The sequence below is a fragment of the Archocentrus centrarchus genome, chromosome 2 (genome assembly GCF_007364275.1).
Source record: "Archocentrus centrarchus isolate MPI-CPG fArcCen1 chromosome 2, fArcCen1, whole genome shotgun sequence".
Taxonomy (NCBI): Eukaryota; Metazoa; Chordata; class Actinopteri; order Cichliformes; family Cichlidae; genus Archocentrus; species Archocentrus centrarchus.
Genome location: NC_044347.1, coordinates 879,454 through 900,002, shown reverse-complemented (window position 1 = coordinate 900,002; position 20,549 = coordinate 879,454). Strand labels below are relative to the sequence as shown.

At 44.6% G+C, this 20,549-nt stretch overlaps 1 protein-coding gene and 1 pseudogene across 1 annotated transcript; both read right to left on the bottom strand.

The window, feature by feature from the left end:
- Window positions 1-20,549, bottom strand: part of LOC115791158 (NACHT, LRR and PYD domains-containing protein 12-like) — a 1,329,445-nt pseudogene that overhangs the window by 833,783 nt on the left and 475,113 nt on the right.
- On the bottom strand, window positions 13,308-19,193 carry LOC115791484 (atypical chemokine receptor 3-like). Its single transcript, XM_030745571.1, has 3 exons — window positions 18,941-19,193; window positions 18,436-18,639; window positions 13,308-15,726 (listed from the first exon to the last, which is right to left on the bottom strand). Exon 3 carries the CDS (start codon window positions 15,708-15,710, stop codon window positions 14,610-14,612), a length of 1,101 nt encoding a protein of 366 aa, XP_030601431.1. The 5' UTR covers window positions 15,711-15,726; window positions 18,436-18,639; window positions 18,941-19,193; the 3' UTR covers window positions 13,308-14,609.

The window sequence follows — 20,549 nt, the reverse complement described above, 5'->3', positions numbered from 1 at the left end:
AGCTGAGTGTTGTAATGTAAACAGTAAAATGTAATTGGACGTTGGCAGAGATGCTCTTTATTTCAGGCGACGTACAGGATAATAATGTTGAAGGATTCTCTGACTTACTCTGTCTTTGTGTCTTTGTGTAGAAGCAGAGCGACACAGCTGGATCGAGTTCTCAGCCCTGTCGTCGCTGTGGTGGTGGGAAAGCGTTTTGCTGTGACTTTTGTGGGAAAACTTTCAGTCATCAAGTGACCCTAAAAATACATCAGCGTATACACACTGGACACAAACTGAACTACTGCAAAGAATGTGGGAGCAGCTTCCCCACAACAAGCCAATTAAAAAAACATGAACTCTTCCACAGTGGGGTTAAAAATCACGTCTGTGACCAGTGTGGGTCATCCTTCACCACTGCAAGTAACCTTAAAAGGCATAAACGAATCCACTCAGGAGAGAAACCGTACAAGTGCAGACACTGTGAGAAAAGCTTCTCATGTTCAAGTTATCGTAACGATCATGAAAGTACACACATTGAAGGGAACTACAGCTGTGACCAGTGTGACAAGAACTTCAAGAATCTCAGTTCATACACCCAACACAAACGATCCCACGCTGCAGAGAAACTGTTTCACTGTTACCAATGTCCAAAAACATTCACTTCATTATCTGCTCTGTCCAAACATCAGCGTGATCATGCAGGGCTGAAATCATTCCCATAACTGGATCACCATGAATCTGCAGACACACAAAGATCCTCTTCTGGTTGCAGGGTCAAACGTAAAAACCTCGAAATCCGGCTCCACAGAATTCCGATGGAATCTCCTGTAAAGAGTGTCAGCTAATGTTACACTTGGATCTTTACAGGAATGTGGGGTTTATAAAGCCTTAAAACATATATAAATAATAAAATAAATGTAACACCACTACTAAGTGGATTTTCACCCATTGCTGGAGTCTCTGGGACGTAACCCCCACGACAGGTTAGTTGAGTCAGTGTAGCAGCCCTTGCTAACTACACACATCATGTCTCATTAGAATTTAATTGTTAAAAGATGAAATGATTTGAACATGTCATGGTGGTTAGCGCTATTGCCTTGCAGCTTGAAGGTCCTGGGTTCGACTCCACCTTGGTCTGGGCCTTTGTGTGGAGTTTGCATGTCCCCCCCATCTATATATCGACTTTCACAGTGATGGCTTTCTGCTTCATCCCTGGATCTGCAAATTTTATAATCTTGAAAGTGTGTGTTTGATTTTTACACTTGGCTCCTGTGCTTGCCATGATTGTCTGCGATGAAATTAACTGAACTGATTCACCCAGTACAGCCAATCCAGAAATCACAACTATATTGACATTCGAGCAATCGCCACATGTTGTTAGCGTATGTGGCTGTGCATAAACAAGCCGCTGCATGCAGTTTTCGTACATCGTACATACTGGAAATGGGTGTGATGGGAGCTGAGGAGCGTGTTAAACTCATCCAAATTGTGCAATCACATTTATTTGTAAATGTATTAAAATAAGACTAAATTTTTCATCCAAGATAGATGAAAATCCAACTTGTATGATCCGAGTTAGGTGATGGTTTTATTGGAATTAATGTTTGGAAAAGTCAGGACCCCACAGAAGCCATCCGCCTACAACAAAAATCTGATTTGTGCGACTGATGATTTCTACTGTAGTTTTAATTTTCTTTTTGTAATTTTAGCTTTTAATCCAGTTTAATTTGTTCCAAATGTGGATTTATATTAGTGGAGATTTTTCTTTGTTTCCTTTTCATTGGTTTGTGTCTTTGTATTACAGTAATATGTGGAAGTGTTGTCAGGAAGAGGGCAGATTTAGGAAGTACAGAGCAGGTATTACAATTCAAACACAGCATCTTTGTGAATGCGGCTGATTCACAGTGATGTAGAAATCCAAGTCTCAGACGTCTGCCCGCTGAGTTAGTTTGCGCAAAAAAGCGGTCCTACATATTTGTTTAATATGTGCATTGACGGACACCATGTTTCTAAGATTTGTGGGGCCGAGAACAAGAACTTAAGTTTTATCTGAATTTAGAAGCAGGAAATTAGAGGTCATCCAGGCCTTAATGTCTTTAAGACATTCCTGCAGTTTAACTAATTGATGTGTGTCATCTGGCTTCATTGATAGGTAAAGCTGAGTATCATCTGCATAACAATGAAAATTGATGCAGTGCTTTCTAATAATACTGCCTAAGGGAAGCATGTATAATGTAAATAAAATTGGTCCTAGCACAGAACCCTGTGGAACTCCATAATTAACCTTAGTGTGTGAAGAAGACTCCCCATTTACATGAACAAATTGGAGTCTATTAGATAAATATGATTCAAACCACTGCAGTGCAGTACCTTTAATACCTATAGCAAGCTCTAATCTCTGTAATAAAATGTTATGTCAACAGTATCAAAAGCTGCACTGAGGTCCAACAGGACAAGAACAGAGATGAGTCCACTGTCAGAGGCTCTAAGAAGATCATTTGTAACCTTCACTAATGCTGTTTCTGTACTGTGATGAATTCTGAAACCTGACTGAAACTCTTCAAATAAACCGTTCCTCTGCAGATGATCAGTTAGCTGTTTTACAACTACTCTTTCAAGAATCTTTGAGAGAAAAGGAAGGTTGGAGATTGGCCTATAATTAGCTAAGACAGCTGGGTCACTGATGGCTTTTTAAGTAGAGGTTTAATTACAGCCACCTTGAAGGTCTGTGGTACATAGCCAACTAATAAAGACTGATTGATCATTTTTAAGATTGAAGCATCAATAATTGGAAAGACTTCTTTGAACAGTCTAGTAGGAATGGGATCTAACAAACATGTTGCTGGTTTGGAGGAAGTAACTATTGAAGTTAACTCTGAAAGATCAACTGGAGCAAAAGAGTCTAAACAAATACCAGCAGTGCTGAAAGCAGCCGAACATGAAGAATAATCTTTGAGATGGTTATGAATAATTTTTTCTCTAATGTCTAAAATTTTATTTGTAAAGAAATCCATGAAGTCACTACTAGTTAACGTGAAAGGAATACTCGGCTCTACAGAGCTCTGACTCTTTGTCAGCCTGGCTACAGTGCTGAAAACAAACCTGGGGTTGTTCTTATTTTCTTCAATTAATGATGAATAGTAAGATGTCCTAGCTTTACGGAGGGCTTTTTTATAGAGCAACAAACTCTTTTTCCAGGCTAAATGAGCATCTTCTAATTTAGTGAGACGCCATTCCCTCTCCAGCTTTCGGGTTATCTGCTTTAAACTGTGCATTTGTGAATTATACCACGGAGTCAGGCACTTCTGATTTGAAGCTTTCCTTTTCAGAGGAGCCACAGTATCCAAAGTTATACGCAGTGAGGATGTAAAACTATTGACGAGATAATCGACCTCACTGGGAGCAGAGTTTAGGTAGCTGCTCTGCACTGTGTTGGCACTGAAGAGCATAACAATGAAGGAATTAGATCCTTAAACTTAGTTACAGCACTTTCAGAAAGACTTCTACTGTAATAAAACTTATTCCCCACTGCTGTGTAATCCATTAAAGTAAATGTAAATGTTACTAAGAAATGATCAGACAGGAGGGGGCTTTCAGGGAATACTGTTAAGTCTTCAGTTTCTATGCCATATGTCAGGACAAGATCCAGAGTATGATTAAAGTGGTGGGTGGGCTCCTTTACATTTTGAGAGAAGCCAATTGAATCTAACAATAGATTAAATGCAGTGTTGAGGCTGTCATTCTCAGCATCTACATGGATGTTGAAATCACCCACTATAATTATTTTATCTGAACTGAGCACTAAATCAAATAAAAAGTCTGAGAAATCAGACAGAAACTCTGAGTAAGGACCAGGTGGACGATAGATAATAACAAATAAAACAGGTTTTTGATTTTCCCAATTAGGATGGACAAGACTAAGAGTCAGGCTTTCAAAAGAATGAAAACTTTGTCTGGGTCTTTGATTAATTAATAAGCTGGAATTGAAGATTGCAGCTACTCCTCCTCCTCGACCTGTGCTTCGAGCATTCTGACAGTTACTGTGACTCGGGGGTGTTGATTCATTTAAACTAACATATTCATCCTGCTGTAACCAGGTTTCTGTAAGGCAGAATAAATCAATACGTTGATCAATTATTAAATCATTTACTAATAGGGACTTGGAAGAGAGAGACCTAATGTTTAACAATCCACATTTAATTGTTTTATTCTTTGGTGCAGTTGATGAAGCTGTATTATTTATTGTTTTTGAATTTTTATGCTTAAATAGCTTTTTGCTGATTTTAGCTTTGGTTTTTGGTGGTCTGGGAGCAGGCACCGACTCTATGGGGATGGGGTTTTGGGGGGATGGCAGGAGGAGAGAAGCTGCAGAGAGGCGTGTAAGACTGCAACTCTGCTTCCTGGTCTCAACCCTGGGTAGTCAGGTTTTAGGAGGGTTAATAAATTTGGCCAGATTTCTAGAAATGAGAGCTGCTCCATCCAAAGTGGGATGGATGCCGTCTCTCCTAACAAGACCAGGTTTTCCCCAGAAACTTATTTATGAAGCCCACGTCGTTTTTTGGACACCACTCAGACAGCCAGCGATTCAAGGAGAACATGCGGCTAAACATGTGGCTCCTGGTCTGATTGGGGAGGGGCCCAGAGAAAACTACAGAGTCCGACATCGTTTTTGCAAAGTTACACACCGAGTCAATATTAATTTTAGTGACCTCCGATTGGCGTAACCGGGTGTCATTACTGCCGACGTGAATAACGATCTTACCAAATCTACGATTAGCCTTAGCCAGCAGTTTCAAATTTCCATGAATGTCGCCTGCTCTGGCCCCTGAAAGACATTTGACTATGGTCGCCGGTGTCTCTAGCTTCACGTTTCTCAAAACAGAGTCACCAATAACCAGAGTTTGTTCCTCGGCGGGTGTGTCGCCGAGTGGAGAAAAACGCATAATCAGAAGCACCTGTATCCTGTACAAACTAGAAATTCAGTTTCTGCACCTGCTTCTTCAGTCTTCTGTGAGAGTGTGTTTTCTAAGGCTGGAAGTTATACCAAAAAGAAGGAATCACCCCAACACTGTCAATTTTTAAAATGTTTTTTATAGAATTTAATAAAACAGCCCACCTCCTCCCAAGCACTTCCTGTTACTGTTTATTCACAAATACACTACACACTGTCTATATACTTTATTAATATACCACGATCAGCATAGATTTATTTAATCTTGTTTTACAATACCTCTAATGGAGATTTTGACATAATAATTTCTTAATTATGCTAAAAGAGCCGCCAGTCAACATGTCACAGAATAGCAGGAATGCTGTTCATCAAATGTCCAGCAGATGTCAGCACTCCTAAACGAGCCGTTAAATGAGGCTTCGTGTGATCAGGCTCACATCAGTGTGGACACAAACTCACAGAGCAGACCCTCCATCAGCTGCTGCTGTCCCACACTCCACGCTGAGCTGACGGTGGTGGAACAATGGCTCCATCTGCTGGACGTCCTGACAGGAAACATCCTCCCAGTCTGAGCTGGTGGTGCAATGATGGTGAGAGCTGAACCACATAATACAACTGCATGAAGATCCAGCTGTGCTTTCTGCAGACCTGCTGCTCATCCTCAGGGCCTCACCTCCACATATTTACCCTCAGACATCTCAGAGACGCTCCACCAGTTTCTACATGATAGATAAAAAAATGAGGCCAGAAGGTCTGAAAGCAGCATTAACACAATGAGAGCAGGGAGCTGACCATGACTCCCATTAAGAAGAGGAACTGAGGAGGAATGACCCCTGACCCTGACCAGAAGAAAACAGACAAAAGAAACTCATGAATAAAATGGTAAATGGACTAGTTCTTATATAGTGCTTTTCTACTCAGTCAGAGCACTCAAAGCGCTTATACAACACGTTTTTACATTTACCCATGCACACCCATTCATACAAGCACTTCCATGTTAACTAAGCTAAGCGCTTTTTTTTTTTTAAATTATATAACATCCACACACATTCACACTCCAACGGAACGGTCGGAGAGCAACTTGGGGTTAAGTATCTTGCCCAAGGATACATTGGCATGTAGCCTGGAGTAGCCAGTAATCGAACCCCTGACCTTCCGATCAGTAGGTGACCTGCTCTACCTACTGAGCTACAGCCACCCTGAATAACTGAACTGGACTCAAACTGATGATGTCATGTCTCCTGTGGAAGCATCGTTTTCTACCCCAGCACTTCATACAAGTTTTTATCCAAACTTTCAGCACCAACTCGATGGTTCATGTTTGCCTCCAAATCCTGAGATGGTGGCTGAACATGTTTCTCCTCCAGCTGAGCAGTGATGACCTCACCGATCGCCTCCATCAGGGTGGCAGTTTCCATCATGAGCTCCTCTCACTTCAGTCACAGAGCCTGCTCGCCCTCTCCGTGCTGATGCTCAGGTGGGAACAGGTAAGCAGACCGCGTCTGTGCAGGTTCTCAGTCTTCAGGCCAGCGTGGTCTGCACACAGAGCCCACAGAGTGCAGCAGGTGACCGGCCGTGACCTCCGTGAGTCTGAGGAGCTTCATTCAGGCAGGTCTGGGTCCTGACCTCCTCTGTGCTCATCACTCCTGATGACTGGCTGGTTCTCCAGGTTTGGTGCAGACGGGGAAGATGATGAGGATCCAGGAGGAGAGTATTGAACACACTCCTCACTTCCTGTTGTGAGTCACCCCAGTAAGTCACCAGGGTATTTTTGCATGACAAAGGTGAAAGGTCTTCAGACCCTTCATGAAGATACGTGTCAGAAGCATGGTGTTTGTACAGGAGGCATGCGGTCTCCAATGATCCTCCAGCTGAAATCCAACACACACAGGTGAGTTCCTCTGAGTGTAGCTGGAGGTCTGAGCTGATGTTCACACAGAGTTCAGGTGTTTCCTTCATCTCCAAAGCTGAAGCCTCTCAGCTGTGTCCACTCTCACTCACAGGGAGGTCATTTCTCTCCTCCACAGGCAGCAGCTGCAAGCATGAACCCTGAAGCTCCACCTCCATCACATCCTCTGCAGGTGGTGCTCTCAGAGTCTGCTGAAACATCTCAGACGGCAGCTCACAGGAACCAGAGCGGCCTGAGTTTTGTGCTCCACCCACAGCCAGCAGCTCCTGATCCTATAAGCTGAGAACAGCTGCAGAACAGCTGCAGAACAGCTGTGTGTGCTGTGGGTCAGAGAGAGAACCGAAGGCTGCAAACAGCTCGGCTCCTGCTGCTGAAAAACCACAGAGTCACACAGAGACTCCCCGTGCCCGTTGTTACCTGTTGTTACCTGTTGTTACCTGTTGTTACCTGTTGTTACCTGTAATAAATAACTGATGTTCATGGCAGGAATCAAACGTGCACAGGTCTGTGAACGCTGCTCATGATGAAGGCACTCAGTAAAAAACATCTGCAGAGTGACCAGCAGGAGGCGCTGTTTGCTCTGATAAACTTTATTCTCTCTCTGTGTCACACACACACACACACACACACACACACAAATAAAGCTTAAAGGGATTTTCCTACAAATTAAAGGTCTGATTGGGAACTTCTGTTTGCTGACCTTTGACCTCCACACTGACGGCAGCGTTCATGATGACAGACATCAGTAATCTGACCTCTGAGCTGTTTCAGTGGCAGCACAGGAGAAATGTGTTTACAAAATAAAAGCCTGAGCTTATCTGATGCAGCAGATCAGGCCTGCCTCCACTCGCCCTCCTCCACAATAAAAGCCTGTGTTTACATTCCTGAGGGAACAGCTGCAGGTTCAGCTTATCTTCACCTTCATCACCGTGACTACAGCTCCTCTAACACAGCAGCACAGAGAACTCCTCCTCCTCCTCCTCCTCCTCTTTTAAACTGCAGTCTGATAAAAAAAAATCAGCTCGTTACACTTTATCAGGTTTTTCATAGTTTCCAGTTTTTCCCTGAAATGTTTTAATATTTTTGGAATGTTAAACTCTCTTCTTCTGCCATAAAAACATTTTTTCTGTTGGTTTCATTCTCAGCCAATCCAGTGTGTGTGTGTGTGTGTGTGTGTGTGTGTGTGTGTGTGTGTGTGTGTGTGTGTGTGTGGAATGTGCTGATTTGCTGAAGGTAAACACAGGCGGTCAAAGGTTAACTTTGGTCACTTCTTCTCTTTTTTTACTGTGGTAGCAAAATGCCAAGGGTCAAAGGTCTAGCTGTCACACACACACACGCGTGTGTGAGTCCCTGAATTTAACCGGTTCCTGTTTGTGTACCTGAGGGATGAAGAGGATAAAGCCTCACACTCATCAGCTGTGTGTGTGTCAGACACGGAGAGGCTCTCAGTCTTCATGCTGAGCTGAGGATGAGGATGAAGAGGAGGATGAGCTGTGATGAAGCTGCAGCTGGTCCAGTCCTCATTAAAATCCATCAACTCAAAAATAATTGAATAAAAGCCTCAGAGAGACGTGAGGCTGCTCTTTGTCTGCAGGGTTTTTTAAAGTAAAATGTTTGTTTCAGCATTTTTACATTAATTCAGGAAATATTTTTTATTTTAAGTGAACTTACTGAGAAATGTTCATGTTTTTTGTTGTTTCAGTTTTTTTAGATGCTCACTGCAGTTTGTCTTTCTTTTCTTTAGAATATTTTTTTTTCACATTTTTTGCTTCCATTTTACATTCTTTAGATTAAATCTTTAATCTAAATTATTTTTATATTTTTATGAATTTAAAATCAGAGGCTGCAGGTCAGCAGGTTGCCTGACCTGAGAAAAGTCTGAACCTGCAGAGACAAACAACCTCCCTGAGTCTGAAGCTTCTTTCAGTCATCAGGCAGAAATACCAGGAATAACCGAGGAGGTCTGAGGAGCTCTCAGGGGCTCTGAGGAGGTCTGAGGAGCTCTCAGGGGCTCTGAGGAGGTCTGACGGGCTCTGAGGAGCTCTCAGGGGCTCTGAGGAGGTCTGAGGAGCTCTCAGGGGCTCTGAGGGTCCTCCAGCTGCATGAAAACCTGCCTGTAACTGTGCAATCCACAGACTCTGACTCAGAGGAGAGTGAAAAGCAGAGTGTTTGGGCAGTTTTCAGAGTGCTGAAGGTGTTCCAGGAGTCCTTGAGTCTGGTTCAGGTGTCCCTGCACATTATTCAGGCCTTGAAACTCCTCAGCTGGTCCTGGATCAGACTGCAGAGGTCTTTAAAGGGGCCTGAGAGGTGATGGGGAGGTCTGAGGTCGAGTTTACCTGTTCAGCATGCTCAGAGCCGTTGTCATGGTGATTTGAGCTCCTCTCAGGCTTGTTGACACTCCTCCTCCTCCTCCTCCTCCTCCTCCCTTCTTCTTCTTCTTTCTGTGGTTGTCATGGACTCCGGGCCCGGCATCCACCGAGGGGCCCGTCAGAATTTTAAGCTCGCTGTGATCATTAAAGACTCCCCTCCTTTCATTCAGGGGGTTTCCACTGAGCGCGCTCAGTCAGGGCCTCTGTCCCTGTGACCTCATTGTTGGAGATGAAACCTGCTCTGATTATTTCCTTCAAATCCTCAGATAATCTGCAGATCAGCTGCTCCCAGGAGTCCACTCAGAAAACAGAGGGTTTAAGCTGCAGCCTCTCTGAGTGTGAAGCACGTCTGCTGCAGGATGATAATAAAAACCACATTTTTACTGGGAGCTTGTTCACACTCAGAGGAGCTCTCAGCTGTTTCATGTTTTTAAAAATGTTCTGAGCCACCTGGAATCTTCTGGAAGGTGTTCCAGGACTCCCACGGAATAGTGATGGGAATTCTGGCTCTTTTCAGAGAGCCGGCTCTTTTGGCTCCCAAATGGCTCCTTATATTTAAATCTTTGTAAAAAGTGTCAAATGAATCACTAGTGTAAAAGCATACATTAGGCCTATATCAAACATTTTATAAAACAAAAGATTGGAAATCAGAAAAAACAAGGGCCTTTGAGGAGTTGATCCTGTTTCTCCTGCCTGATGACCTGCCCTGTTTGGTTCTTCTAATTACACTCAGGGATGAAATATTCATATACAGTATACCTATGTAGGTTGTTTGTGCAGCCTGCTCAATATTAAATGTTAAATTTGCAGTCTACACTCTGTCTATCTGATTAATCCTTTAATGCCAGACGATCGCTGCTGAATCGCGGGTTTCCTGACCTTACAAGCCGCGAACAGCTGATCAAGACTTAGCGGCTCACAGCAGAGTCAGCTGGTCAAAGGAACATGATCAGCTGGCCTTTCACCGTAACTTTTGAAGTACGCTGTGCCTCATTCAACATGTTTGGAGGTATAAGGTTAAAATGTGTCCAGTCTTTGCTACGCTTTCCGTCACACATCTTCCTCACCGTTCCGTGTGTAGTCTCTATGTAACGCGATACTTCCTCTGGCTCTTTCCTGTCTCTTCCTCTACTTCCTCTGGCTCTTTCCTGTCTCTTCCTCTACTTCCTCTGGCTCTTTCCTGTCTCTTCCTCTACTTCCTCTGGCTCTTTCCTGTCTCCGAGCGCATTTTGCAGGAGCCCCTCCCTCTCTGGTGTTTGTTTACTCACTGCGCAGCGTGTCCGTGGACCCTCCCCTCCTGATCAGTGTAGACGATCATATGCTACCATTCATCTTAACCAATCACGTGCGGCTTCCACAAAAAACAAACAAAAAAAAAGAAATGAACGAAAAGAAAAAAGATTTGGCTCACTATCAGGATCCGGCTCCCGTCGTTCAGCCGGATCGTTCGCGACCGACCCATCACTACCACAGAAGTCTTTTAGTTCTACACTTTGGTCTTAAGCTCCTCCCACTTTTCTTCTTCTTCTTTGTATCAGACAGGTGAGGGCCAAGCTTATAATAGTTGTGGATTTAATAAGAGTAGCTTTGCTCATTTTTTATTTGTGTTTATTTTTTATTTAATGCTTAGATGAATGAACGACTCATCCACCAATCAGAGAGTGAGACGCAGACAGTTCAGTTTAAGAGGTTTTCTCTGATTGGCTGAGGTCACCTGTAGTGAAGCAGGTGCCACCTGCAGGCCACAGAGACCCTGTGCTGCTTCCTTCCTGCTCGCAGATCTTCTGTCGGTCGTGGTGCGGCTCTGTCTCGCTGCCCCTCTTACCAGGCGGAGGTGAGACCAGTGGAAACAAGAGCACCTTGATAGTAACTCCACACTTTACAAAAACTCAGTGGAGATGAGCAGGTTTCGTTTCCAGGGTTTATTGAAGCACAAAGTTAAAGTACAAGAAAGCAAAAAGCCCTCCCAGGAGTGAGAGCCTTGGAGCCGCTGCAAAGGTGACAGAGGAAGTGCCCCCTCCCAACTTTACCACTGCCTCTTATTGCCCAAAGTCACACCTCCCCCTGCTGTTATCAGGGCCAGTCTGCATAGAAGGATGCTCCCAATCCACTATGAACCGTACTAGTTCGATCCTCATGCAATGGCTCCATGACTTGTTCTCTGGGGGCTGCCAAAACAACCAACTTTCCCACGTGAAAATACCTCCCACCGGAGCACTACCCCACCCTTCTGTCCATATTTTCACATTACTAGAAACACTTTTAGGGCGGTCTTATCTCAGTACACAAATTTACTCCATTACATTATTACAGTAGCTCAGGTGGACTTCAACCCCCCTTTCGGGACACACACTCCCCGCTACTTGACCTTCACTCTGGCAATACTGTGTCAAAAGTGCACTGTGTACAAAGGTGAGCCTCTAAATATGAATAAGTGCAGTTCTACTAGTGGAAAAAACCCAAGGCCCTGGCTGAGCAGGCCTCAGTGCTTTCCACTCACCTAAAGCATGCAGTGTTCCAGTGTGTGAGTGACAATATAGGTGACAAATAATTTATAATGTGAACATTGACCCAGTGTGTGTGATTAATATATGTAACAATACATGATATAAAAATATTGATAGTAAATACTGATGTCTAAGTGATAAAAATACACCACACTTCCTCACTGTCTGCTGCACACCCTCAAACTGGCGCCTACAGCAGAGGTCAGAGGTCAGAGCAGATGTGGAGGGTCTGATCAGACTTATTGATCAGGTGTTTTCAGGTGTTTACTGAGCTGCTGTGACTTCATGCATCAGCACCTGCTGAGCAGCGGTTACAGCGTCATTTGGCCCACAGGTGAGAGTTACCTGTACTTATTGAGCTGGATCATTACTGCAGACTCTCTCCTCTGGAATAAAGCAGGCTGGGAGGAATGCTGTTGTGTAACCGTCGGGAGCGGCCACGATTGTTTCCAGATAGTTTGGATGTGAGCTCAGCCTGGCAGCTCCCACTCTGCAGATGGAGGCCAGGATGGGTCTGAGGCTCGGCCAGCAGGAGCTCTGACACGTCTGAGTGATGAAGGTCTTCTTCTTCTTCTCCTGCAGCTGCTCAGCTCCTCTCATCACGTAGATCCACCTCTGTGGAGCTGCTTCTTCTCTTTAACACAGTTTCACACAAATCCATCATCATCCATCGCTTCCTGACAGAAAGCGCACGTAAGGTCACAAGGTCAACACGTGCTGTTCCCACTGGCCAATCAGAGTGAATGCACTGCTCTTACAGGCTTATTTTATTCTGAAACGATTTCTAATAAAGACTTTTTTATGTTTTCAGATAAGAAATAAAAAATAAAATAGATACACAGTAAAGGAGACGTCCTGCAGGGAGCTGCAGACCCACAAACCCCGACTGCTGCCTCCACCCTCTGGTCTCAGCAGCCTGCAGGTCATTTAAAACTGATGGACCTGAGTGCTCACATTCACTGATCTGCAGATCGCCTTTTAAATATTAAATCAGTTTGTGCAGTTTTCCTGCTTTGCTCGCACAAGTAATGTAGTTGCTAACTGTTAACATAAAAGGTGAATGTAACACTAATGTTACCAGTCCTTACTGTCACATATGTGTCCTCCTCAGCCATGAGTGCACTTAGAAATGAGTCTAAACTTGATTTATTTACAATATGAAATCAGTTTGATTAGAATCAGGTCTTCACTCATGCAGAACTACATACTCACAAACACGCTAACATGGATGAACCTGTTTTAATGGCATGTTTCTGCAGATTTCCACAGGCTGCTCAAGTATTCATAATATTCCTGGCAGCAGGGTGGAGCAGAGCCGACCCAGGCTGAAGTGTTTGTGTATCTGTGGGTGTATGTGTGTGTGGTTGTGTATCTGTATGTGTGTGTTTGTGTTTGGCCTGTTTCCCTCCTTGCCTGGAAATCTCCCTCAGTGTGACTGACCGATGTTCGTTTCCAGTAAACACGGTGACTCAGGGCTCAAGCACACAGTCAGGTTTCACTGAGCTGCAGGCTGAGGCCTCATTAGAACAGCATGCACACAAACATCAACCACACACTCATCTTCATCTTCCTCTTTATTTACAGCCTGGAGCTCACACAGTAACAAGAAACAAGCAAGAGATCAGATCAGAGGAAACTCGAGCTAAAAGTCTCTGGTCTGACCAAACCTCAGATTTATTCTGGTGCAGGAGCTACAATGTAGACATTAAACAAGAGGGCCTGACCTTCTGACTGACAGCAGGGAGATTGCAGATGTGCTGATATGCTTTCTGTTTCTGTTTAAAAATTAAGTTTCCTTTTTTTTTTGGCACAAATGTGAAAGAAAACACGAATTTCTGCCAAAGACAGAAAATGTTTCTTCATACTTTGTTCCTGATGTGATGTTTGTGCATCATTAGCTGCTTTAAACACAGATTTCCCCTTTAACAGCTTCCAGCCTGTTGAACAGAAACACATCCACAGACCGCAGAGGCATCTCTGAAGGCCAGAAATGTTTCCCTCCATCATCTTTACAGCCCTGATTAATTTCAAATCCAGGGTCACTGGGTTTCAGGCCCCTCAATTTGCCCTCTGGGTGAGTTTCAGCCCTCAGCTCTGACTGTCAGGCCAAACGTGACCCAAAGTTTGTGGACACTCTGTCTAGTTTGGTGCTGAAAGATCTGATTCAGGCTCAAGAAGCTGTCCTAACCTTTAAAACTGATCTGCTGATGTCTGATCATTTGTTCATTTTCTACATAATACAACTATAATAAATGTAAGACAATATAATTTTAACAGTATAACATAGTGGAGTATTTAAACATGTAGTGTCTGTACAGTAGTGTCAGAAACAGGTAAAGTTCACCTGTAACATCTCAGTCAGGTGAGATAAACAGCAGAGCCTGAAGAAGTCTTTCTGATGATTAGCTGATAGTCAGATCGTCTTTCTGTCAGTGGCTGATCGATTACACATGACTCAATTCATCCCACTTTGGGTGGTCGTTCTGTCATAAGAAGAATTCCCAAAACTCAAAGTATGCAGAACCTGTAAGTCCTCAAAGATCTAAGTCCTCAGCATGCCTGAAACACCAGGACAAAGCTGAGGATAATCTTGGGGCTGATCTTCTAGTTCTGGTCCACATTAGCTGGAATCATCACCACCAGTAAGAAGATGATGTCAGAGATTTTAGAATGTCTCAAAAAGGTGTTTTTGAGTCTTATGAGTTCTAGGTAAATACACATAATGGTTTGCACATATTAGAAAGTCCAAAAGGTACCGCAGGGTTACTCCAAAAAAGGTTGTTGGGACAGTTTCCTGAAATGTCTTTTCCAAGTCCTTAAAAGCCTAAAGACCTGCCACTAACAGCAACAGGTAGAAGATATTTACAAATGTTTAAATGTCCTTTTGAAGTTTACATCGGGATGTTGCTGTCCATCGTCATAGCAGAGTACTCGGTCTCTGAGACATGTGAGGCATCCATGAGCCTAGTGAGCCCAGTCTTGGTGGAGTATTTGAAGATGAAGGCTTTCATGAGGTCATAGCGGTAGTTCCTGTTCAGGAAGTTGTAGAGGATGGGGTTGATGCAGCAGTGAACCAGCGAGAAGCACTGCGTCAGGTGCAGCGATATGTCCAGGAAGTTCTCCAGCCAGCAGCTGAAGGGCAGGACATTTAGCAGAGACAGAGTGTCCAACAGGAGGACGGCGTGGAAAGGCAGCCAGCACACCAGAAAGACCACGATGTAGGTGAGGATGATCCGCCGGCTGACGCGCCGCTCCTGGTCTGGGGTGGGAGGGATGGCCGCTGCCAGGAGCAGGTAGAAGATGGCGATGACAGGGAAGGGGATGGCGAAGCCGAGCACAGAGAAGCTCAGCTGGATGCCCACCATCCATTCCTTGGGGTTGCTGGATGGGTACACCGGCCGGCAGATGGTGCCATCGTAGTGTGCTGACTTCACCACCTGCAGGAAGTAGGTGTCGGGGATGGACGCCACCAGCGCCATCACCCAAACTAGAATACAGGTCAACCGACGCACCATCTTCTTCCTGCGGCTGTCGGGGGCATCGGCGAACACCGTGACAGACAGGTAGCGGTCAACACTCATGCAGGCAAGGAAGAAGATGCTGCTGAAGAGGTTGACGCTGAAGACCAGGTGGGTAAGTTTACAGACTGATTCTCCAAATGGCCAGCGGCCGCCTTTAAGCAGCGAGGCCACCCAGATCGGTAGCGTGGCCACGACGCATAGGTCGGCCACGGCCAGGTTCAGGATGTACAGGTGTATCTCGTAGCGGTTCCTGTCAGATCGCAGGTTGACCCAGACCACCAGGGTGTTGGCGGCGAGGCCCACCAGGAAGATGAAGATGTAGAGGATGGAGAGAGTGTGGAGGAGGGCGGTGTGGCTGACAGCACCTGAACACCGCAGCGCTTCCACATGGGACAGGTTGTCAGCGGCGGTCAGGTTAAGCTCCTCCCACAGCTCAATGAGCTCAGAGAGCTCGTTAGCACTCAGACTCATGGTGACGAGGTCACAACTGAAAAACAGGAAAAGTGTGATAAATAAATAATAAATATATATTTCACTAAAATACATTTAAAAACTAAAAAATCTGGCATAATAATAATGAATAGAAAATATTAAATAAATTAATTAAACACAAAAGTAACATGGAGCACAGAAAAAAATAAAATAATATTTGCAACTTAAAGTAATAAAATAATAAATTAAAATTATTTGACTATATAAAATTTGGTCTGCTTTAAGAATTTTAAAATTTAAATTATACACTGAAAAATCTGAAATATATAAATACATACATAAAAATTATATATTAAAAATTCAAATTTAAAGAGAAATATATATAATTAACTATAAAACTATAATATAATAAAAAAATTCATATTTAATGACAAAATACATTTGAAATTAGAGAAATAATGAATAAAAATGTTTAATTGAATATGTGAAACGCAAGTCTTCTAAAAATATTCAAATCAGAATTTTAAAACTGAAACCTCTGTGTTCTTTGGAGGCCCTGAATTAGCCCGCAGACCACAGGTTTACCCCCTGAGGCTTTTATTTTATTTGTTTACTCTCTAATGTGTTTATAAGGATGATTTTTTCCCACCAAACTCCATTCAAATATTCTTTGATTTAAAGATTTTCTTCATGTTCAGAAGTTTAAAAAAAGAAAGATTTCAGAGGTCCTATCACGTGTATTGATTATTGATTAAAGGCAGGTTCACCACTTCATCTGATAAACCATCACCCTTTGTCCACCCGACCACCCACACTGAGAGGAACAGCAGCTGGCCGTCTGGCCAGAGGTCAGAGGTCAAATATCCAGACCTCATTAACAAATGGAGACACTTTGAAGCGACCGAAGGAACAATAACGTCTGTGTGCGATCACCACCGATCAATAACGTCTCTGTGATCAATACTGAGAGGCTGATTCAGCCCGAGGGTGGAACTCTGCCGCAGACGCTCCCGTCTGACAGAAAACTGAAGCTCTTCCTGTTCAACCCTCGAGAGGTTCATCAGGAGGAAAATCTGAAGATCAATCTCTTTGATTTGGCAGTAAATAAACATTAAACACGATCAATAATAGCAGATACATATTGAAAGGAGGCGTGTTTATTGGCTCTAATCATAGAAGCATCAATAATCTCTCTCTGTCTGCTCACCAAACTCCATTCAAAAATCCTCTGATTTAAGGACTGTTTCACATTTGAAGACAGAATAAAACCTGAGGTCAATAAAATATCAGCTGATTACTAAAAGTAAATGTTAGGAAAACTCAAAAATATAAAAACTGGCTGATTTTCTCCTGCAGGAGAGCACAGTTTAATGTTTCAGCGAGACACCGGAGTTTGGTCTTTAAGTTGAGTCAAAGGGTCACATTGTTTTTATTAAGAAGGTCATTATTAATATTTAAACTTCCCATTTTCTGCTCTGAGAAGGAGAAGAAGAAACCTGAGCCCTCAGACAGCAGCAGGATGAAGAGGAGGAGGAGGAGGAGCTGCTCCACATAAAGACTCTACAGGGCGCTTTAGACTGAAGGTCACGACCTTCAAAATAAAATTTTACTGCGGGGCTGCAACAGTGAGTCAGTTAGCACTCCAATAAAACTCCAGCTGGCATCTTTTAGACTGAAAGTCTCAGGTTTCACCAAAATAAAAGCATCAAAGAAGCAGAAACTGAGGTCAGCTCAGGCTGTGCAGTTCAAGCTTTCACCCTGCTGCAGGCGTCTTCTTACTCAGCCATAAATGCCTTTAAATCTGCAGTAATTACGAGCCTCTATGGACCTTCTACCTGATGCACAGGAGGGTCAGTGGGCCTCCATGTAAAGCTGCTCTCAGTGCAGCTGTTTGTGACATCTGCACATATATTTAATAACTGAAGGCGCCTCTGAAGTCACACCTGTGTGCTGACCTGCCTCGGTCTCGTGCTAATGAGCCCCCTCATGCATACAGTGTATTCAGTGGCAGCCGATAAGCCCGCGGCTCAGAGGGCCCTGAACGCGCCATAAAGCCCGCAGGCGCCTCACAGTCCACTGAAAGCCCCCTGATGAAAGGTTTGTGCGGCCTCTGACGCAAACACAGCCCCCTCTGTGAGCAGCAGCTCCAACCTGCTCAGACCGGCTCTTTAACCCTGTAAACGCGGGTCCCCCACCGCTGAGCAGCCGCACAGGAGCGCTTTGGAGGCTGCGCACTGATAACGCCTCACCTTTACCTGCAGGCATGTGCACGCGCCAAAACCCGCACGTTCGAGTCTGGCTGCCGGTGACGGCGTGCAGCTGAAAGGCGCTCTGCGGGTTAATAACTGCGCTGTAAGTGAAGTTTGCTGGCAAACATAAACAGCCTACAGCAAACACTGCGGCTGCGCAGATGGAGGGGGTGCATGCCGATCGCACGGGAGGACTTCAGCGGCTTGTGAGGACTTTTAAGCGTCCTCGTGCAGGTGAGGGTGCACGTGCCTGCAGCGGAGCGCCTTAAAGAGGAGCTTTTTAAACGGAGTCTGGTGAACATCGCAGTAACGCCGCGATCACAAACACCTGATCTGCGGTGGTGAAAATCAGTTTACAGCAGAAATATGAAAACGCTTCATCACAGGCGTCACTCTGACCCCACTCTCCTTCACTCGTGGGTGCTCAGACCTGCGCAGCTTCTACCTGCATCCCCAGCCTGTAAGCTCCGCTGCGGAGTTCAGCCTCAAAGCTGCGCAACTTCAGACCAACTCACCGGGAAAACAGGACGGTTCGGCTCAGTCCGGCTCGGTCCAGATCCACAGCGGTCAGAGGGCGCAGTGTCCGGCGGAGGGTCGGAGGCGGTCTCACAGGGTCCCCCCCTCAGTCTGCAGTTTAATAGTGAGAAGAAGAAGAAACGCCCACAGAGGCAGCTCCACTCTGCGTGATTTATTGCGGCTTCAGCTGCGCAACAATGAAGCTGCGGATGCGTGAAAAAGTGCCGGAACACCCACGACAGGAAAAGAGGGAGAGAAAAGGAGAGATGGATGGAAGAAGAATGAAGGCTTTATTAAAGAATTACAATATGTAAAACAAACAAAACTCTAAATAAAATTTAACTTTTTAAAAATAAAATCTGATTTTGTGAAAGGAAAAATGTAAATGAATAAAAATAAAACGAGTCTCTCCCTGCTGCTCGTTATCAATAAAAACAGTGTTTTACTCTCAGTAGAACCCAGAGACTGAGGACCTGAAGCATGTTAATAAGAGTGAGAGCTCACTGTGAAGCTGTTACAGGGTTTCCAGCTGTGCAGCATCCTCTGCTTTAACATCAGGCCGTAAACATCTGGAAGTGAGGAGACTGCTGGACTTTGGGAATGTGGTCCTGTTCTGTGTGGTAGAGGATTCCAGCTGCTCAGCAGTCCTGGGGCTTTGTCCTGTTTTGGGTTCAGAGGTCAAAGGTCTGGACTGCAGGTTCGGCACCCGGACTCTTATGAAGCTGTGCTGCAGGAACAGCTGCAGGATGCGGTTCAGCATCGTCCTGAAGACCTCTGGGTGGGAGCACATGCTGAAACCTGGATGCACCTTTCAGCAATGATGGAGCCTTTCCAGATGTTCACATGTGGCTGCTCCTTTAACCTGCATCTGTGCTCACAGACACTGGTTCCTGGAAGTGTTCCTGAGCCTGTGCAGAGATCTCCATGATAGGATCAGGCCTGTTTTTGCTGCCTGAAGGTCACAGACATGCAGCACTGACCCCTGATTCCTCCACTCTGAGTCTGCTGCTGCTGAGGTCGAGTCACAGTGAGCATCATTATTCTGAGATGGTTCCACAGTCTGTAGATGAAGCTTTAAGATGCTCTGTTTATACCTGATCAGGTCACTGACCTGCTGCCCATGAACCTGATTAGCTGCTCAATGCTCCTCCAGCTGCTTCTCTTCCTTTTCTTGTCTCCAGCTCTCTGCGACGTGCCGCTCAGCTCATGTTTTCCTTACATTTGTTCCATGATCTACTGTGAGTTAAATATTCTGTTATTATTTTCACACAGCATCCAGACTTTTTTGGAGCAGGACTGTAAAATAAAAACTTCCAGTCAGAGCTGTTTCTTGGATCAGAATTTCAAAATAAAATTCAGACTGCACACAGACATCACTCAGTGGAGTTCAATGATACAGTAACATCCAAATAGAAAGTGTGTGTGCAGTAAACTGGAGCTCCGCCTTCATGGTTAGCTTAATGACACACACAGCAGCCATATTATTGGTCAGATAATTAAGGCCACGCCCCCAATAATGCAAACTTTAAGCTTTAAATCAAATTAAACAGGTGAGTTATAAAAGCAGCTGAAGGTTGTAACATGTTTATTTCTGCTGTACAGTTGGACATTTTAACACTGATGGCGCCTCTGCTGGACGTCAGAGGAACTGCAGCTGCATGTTTGATGAGGAAAAAGACACATTCAAACATTCAGACTCTTATTGTGAAGGAGAAAACAATGAGAAGGTTTTCAGAATAAAACCAAGAGTAGGAGCAGGATCAGGTGAGACGCAGAGCTCAGTGTAAACATTAAAAACAGGAAACAGCTGAGAGCTTTGAATCCAGAAATCTTTATTCATAAAAACAATGAGCTTCCTCCACTGATCACTTCCTCCTCCTCCTCGTCTTCCTCTCCTCACTCAGAGGAACAAACACTGAGGATTCCCACAGAGGCGGGGGGGGGGGGGGGGGTTCCCAGGCCTGCTGGTTGCTGCGGTAACAGCCGAGGGCTGCAGGTATCCAGGGTCAGGGTTCAGAGTGAGCGCACGAGCTCACAGAGGAGGAGAAGGAAGGCTCCTGTCTGACCTGTGACCCCAGCACACATCTGATGGCAGAGGCAGCAGCTTGACCTG

What these genes read in the sequence shown, in the direction of transcription:
- LOC115791484 (XM_030745571.1), bottom strand. Translation starts at nt 15,710, where the DNA reads ATGAGTCTGAGTGCTAACGAGCTCTCTGAGCTCATTGAGCTGTGGGAG.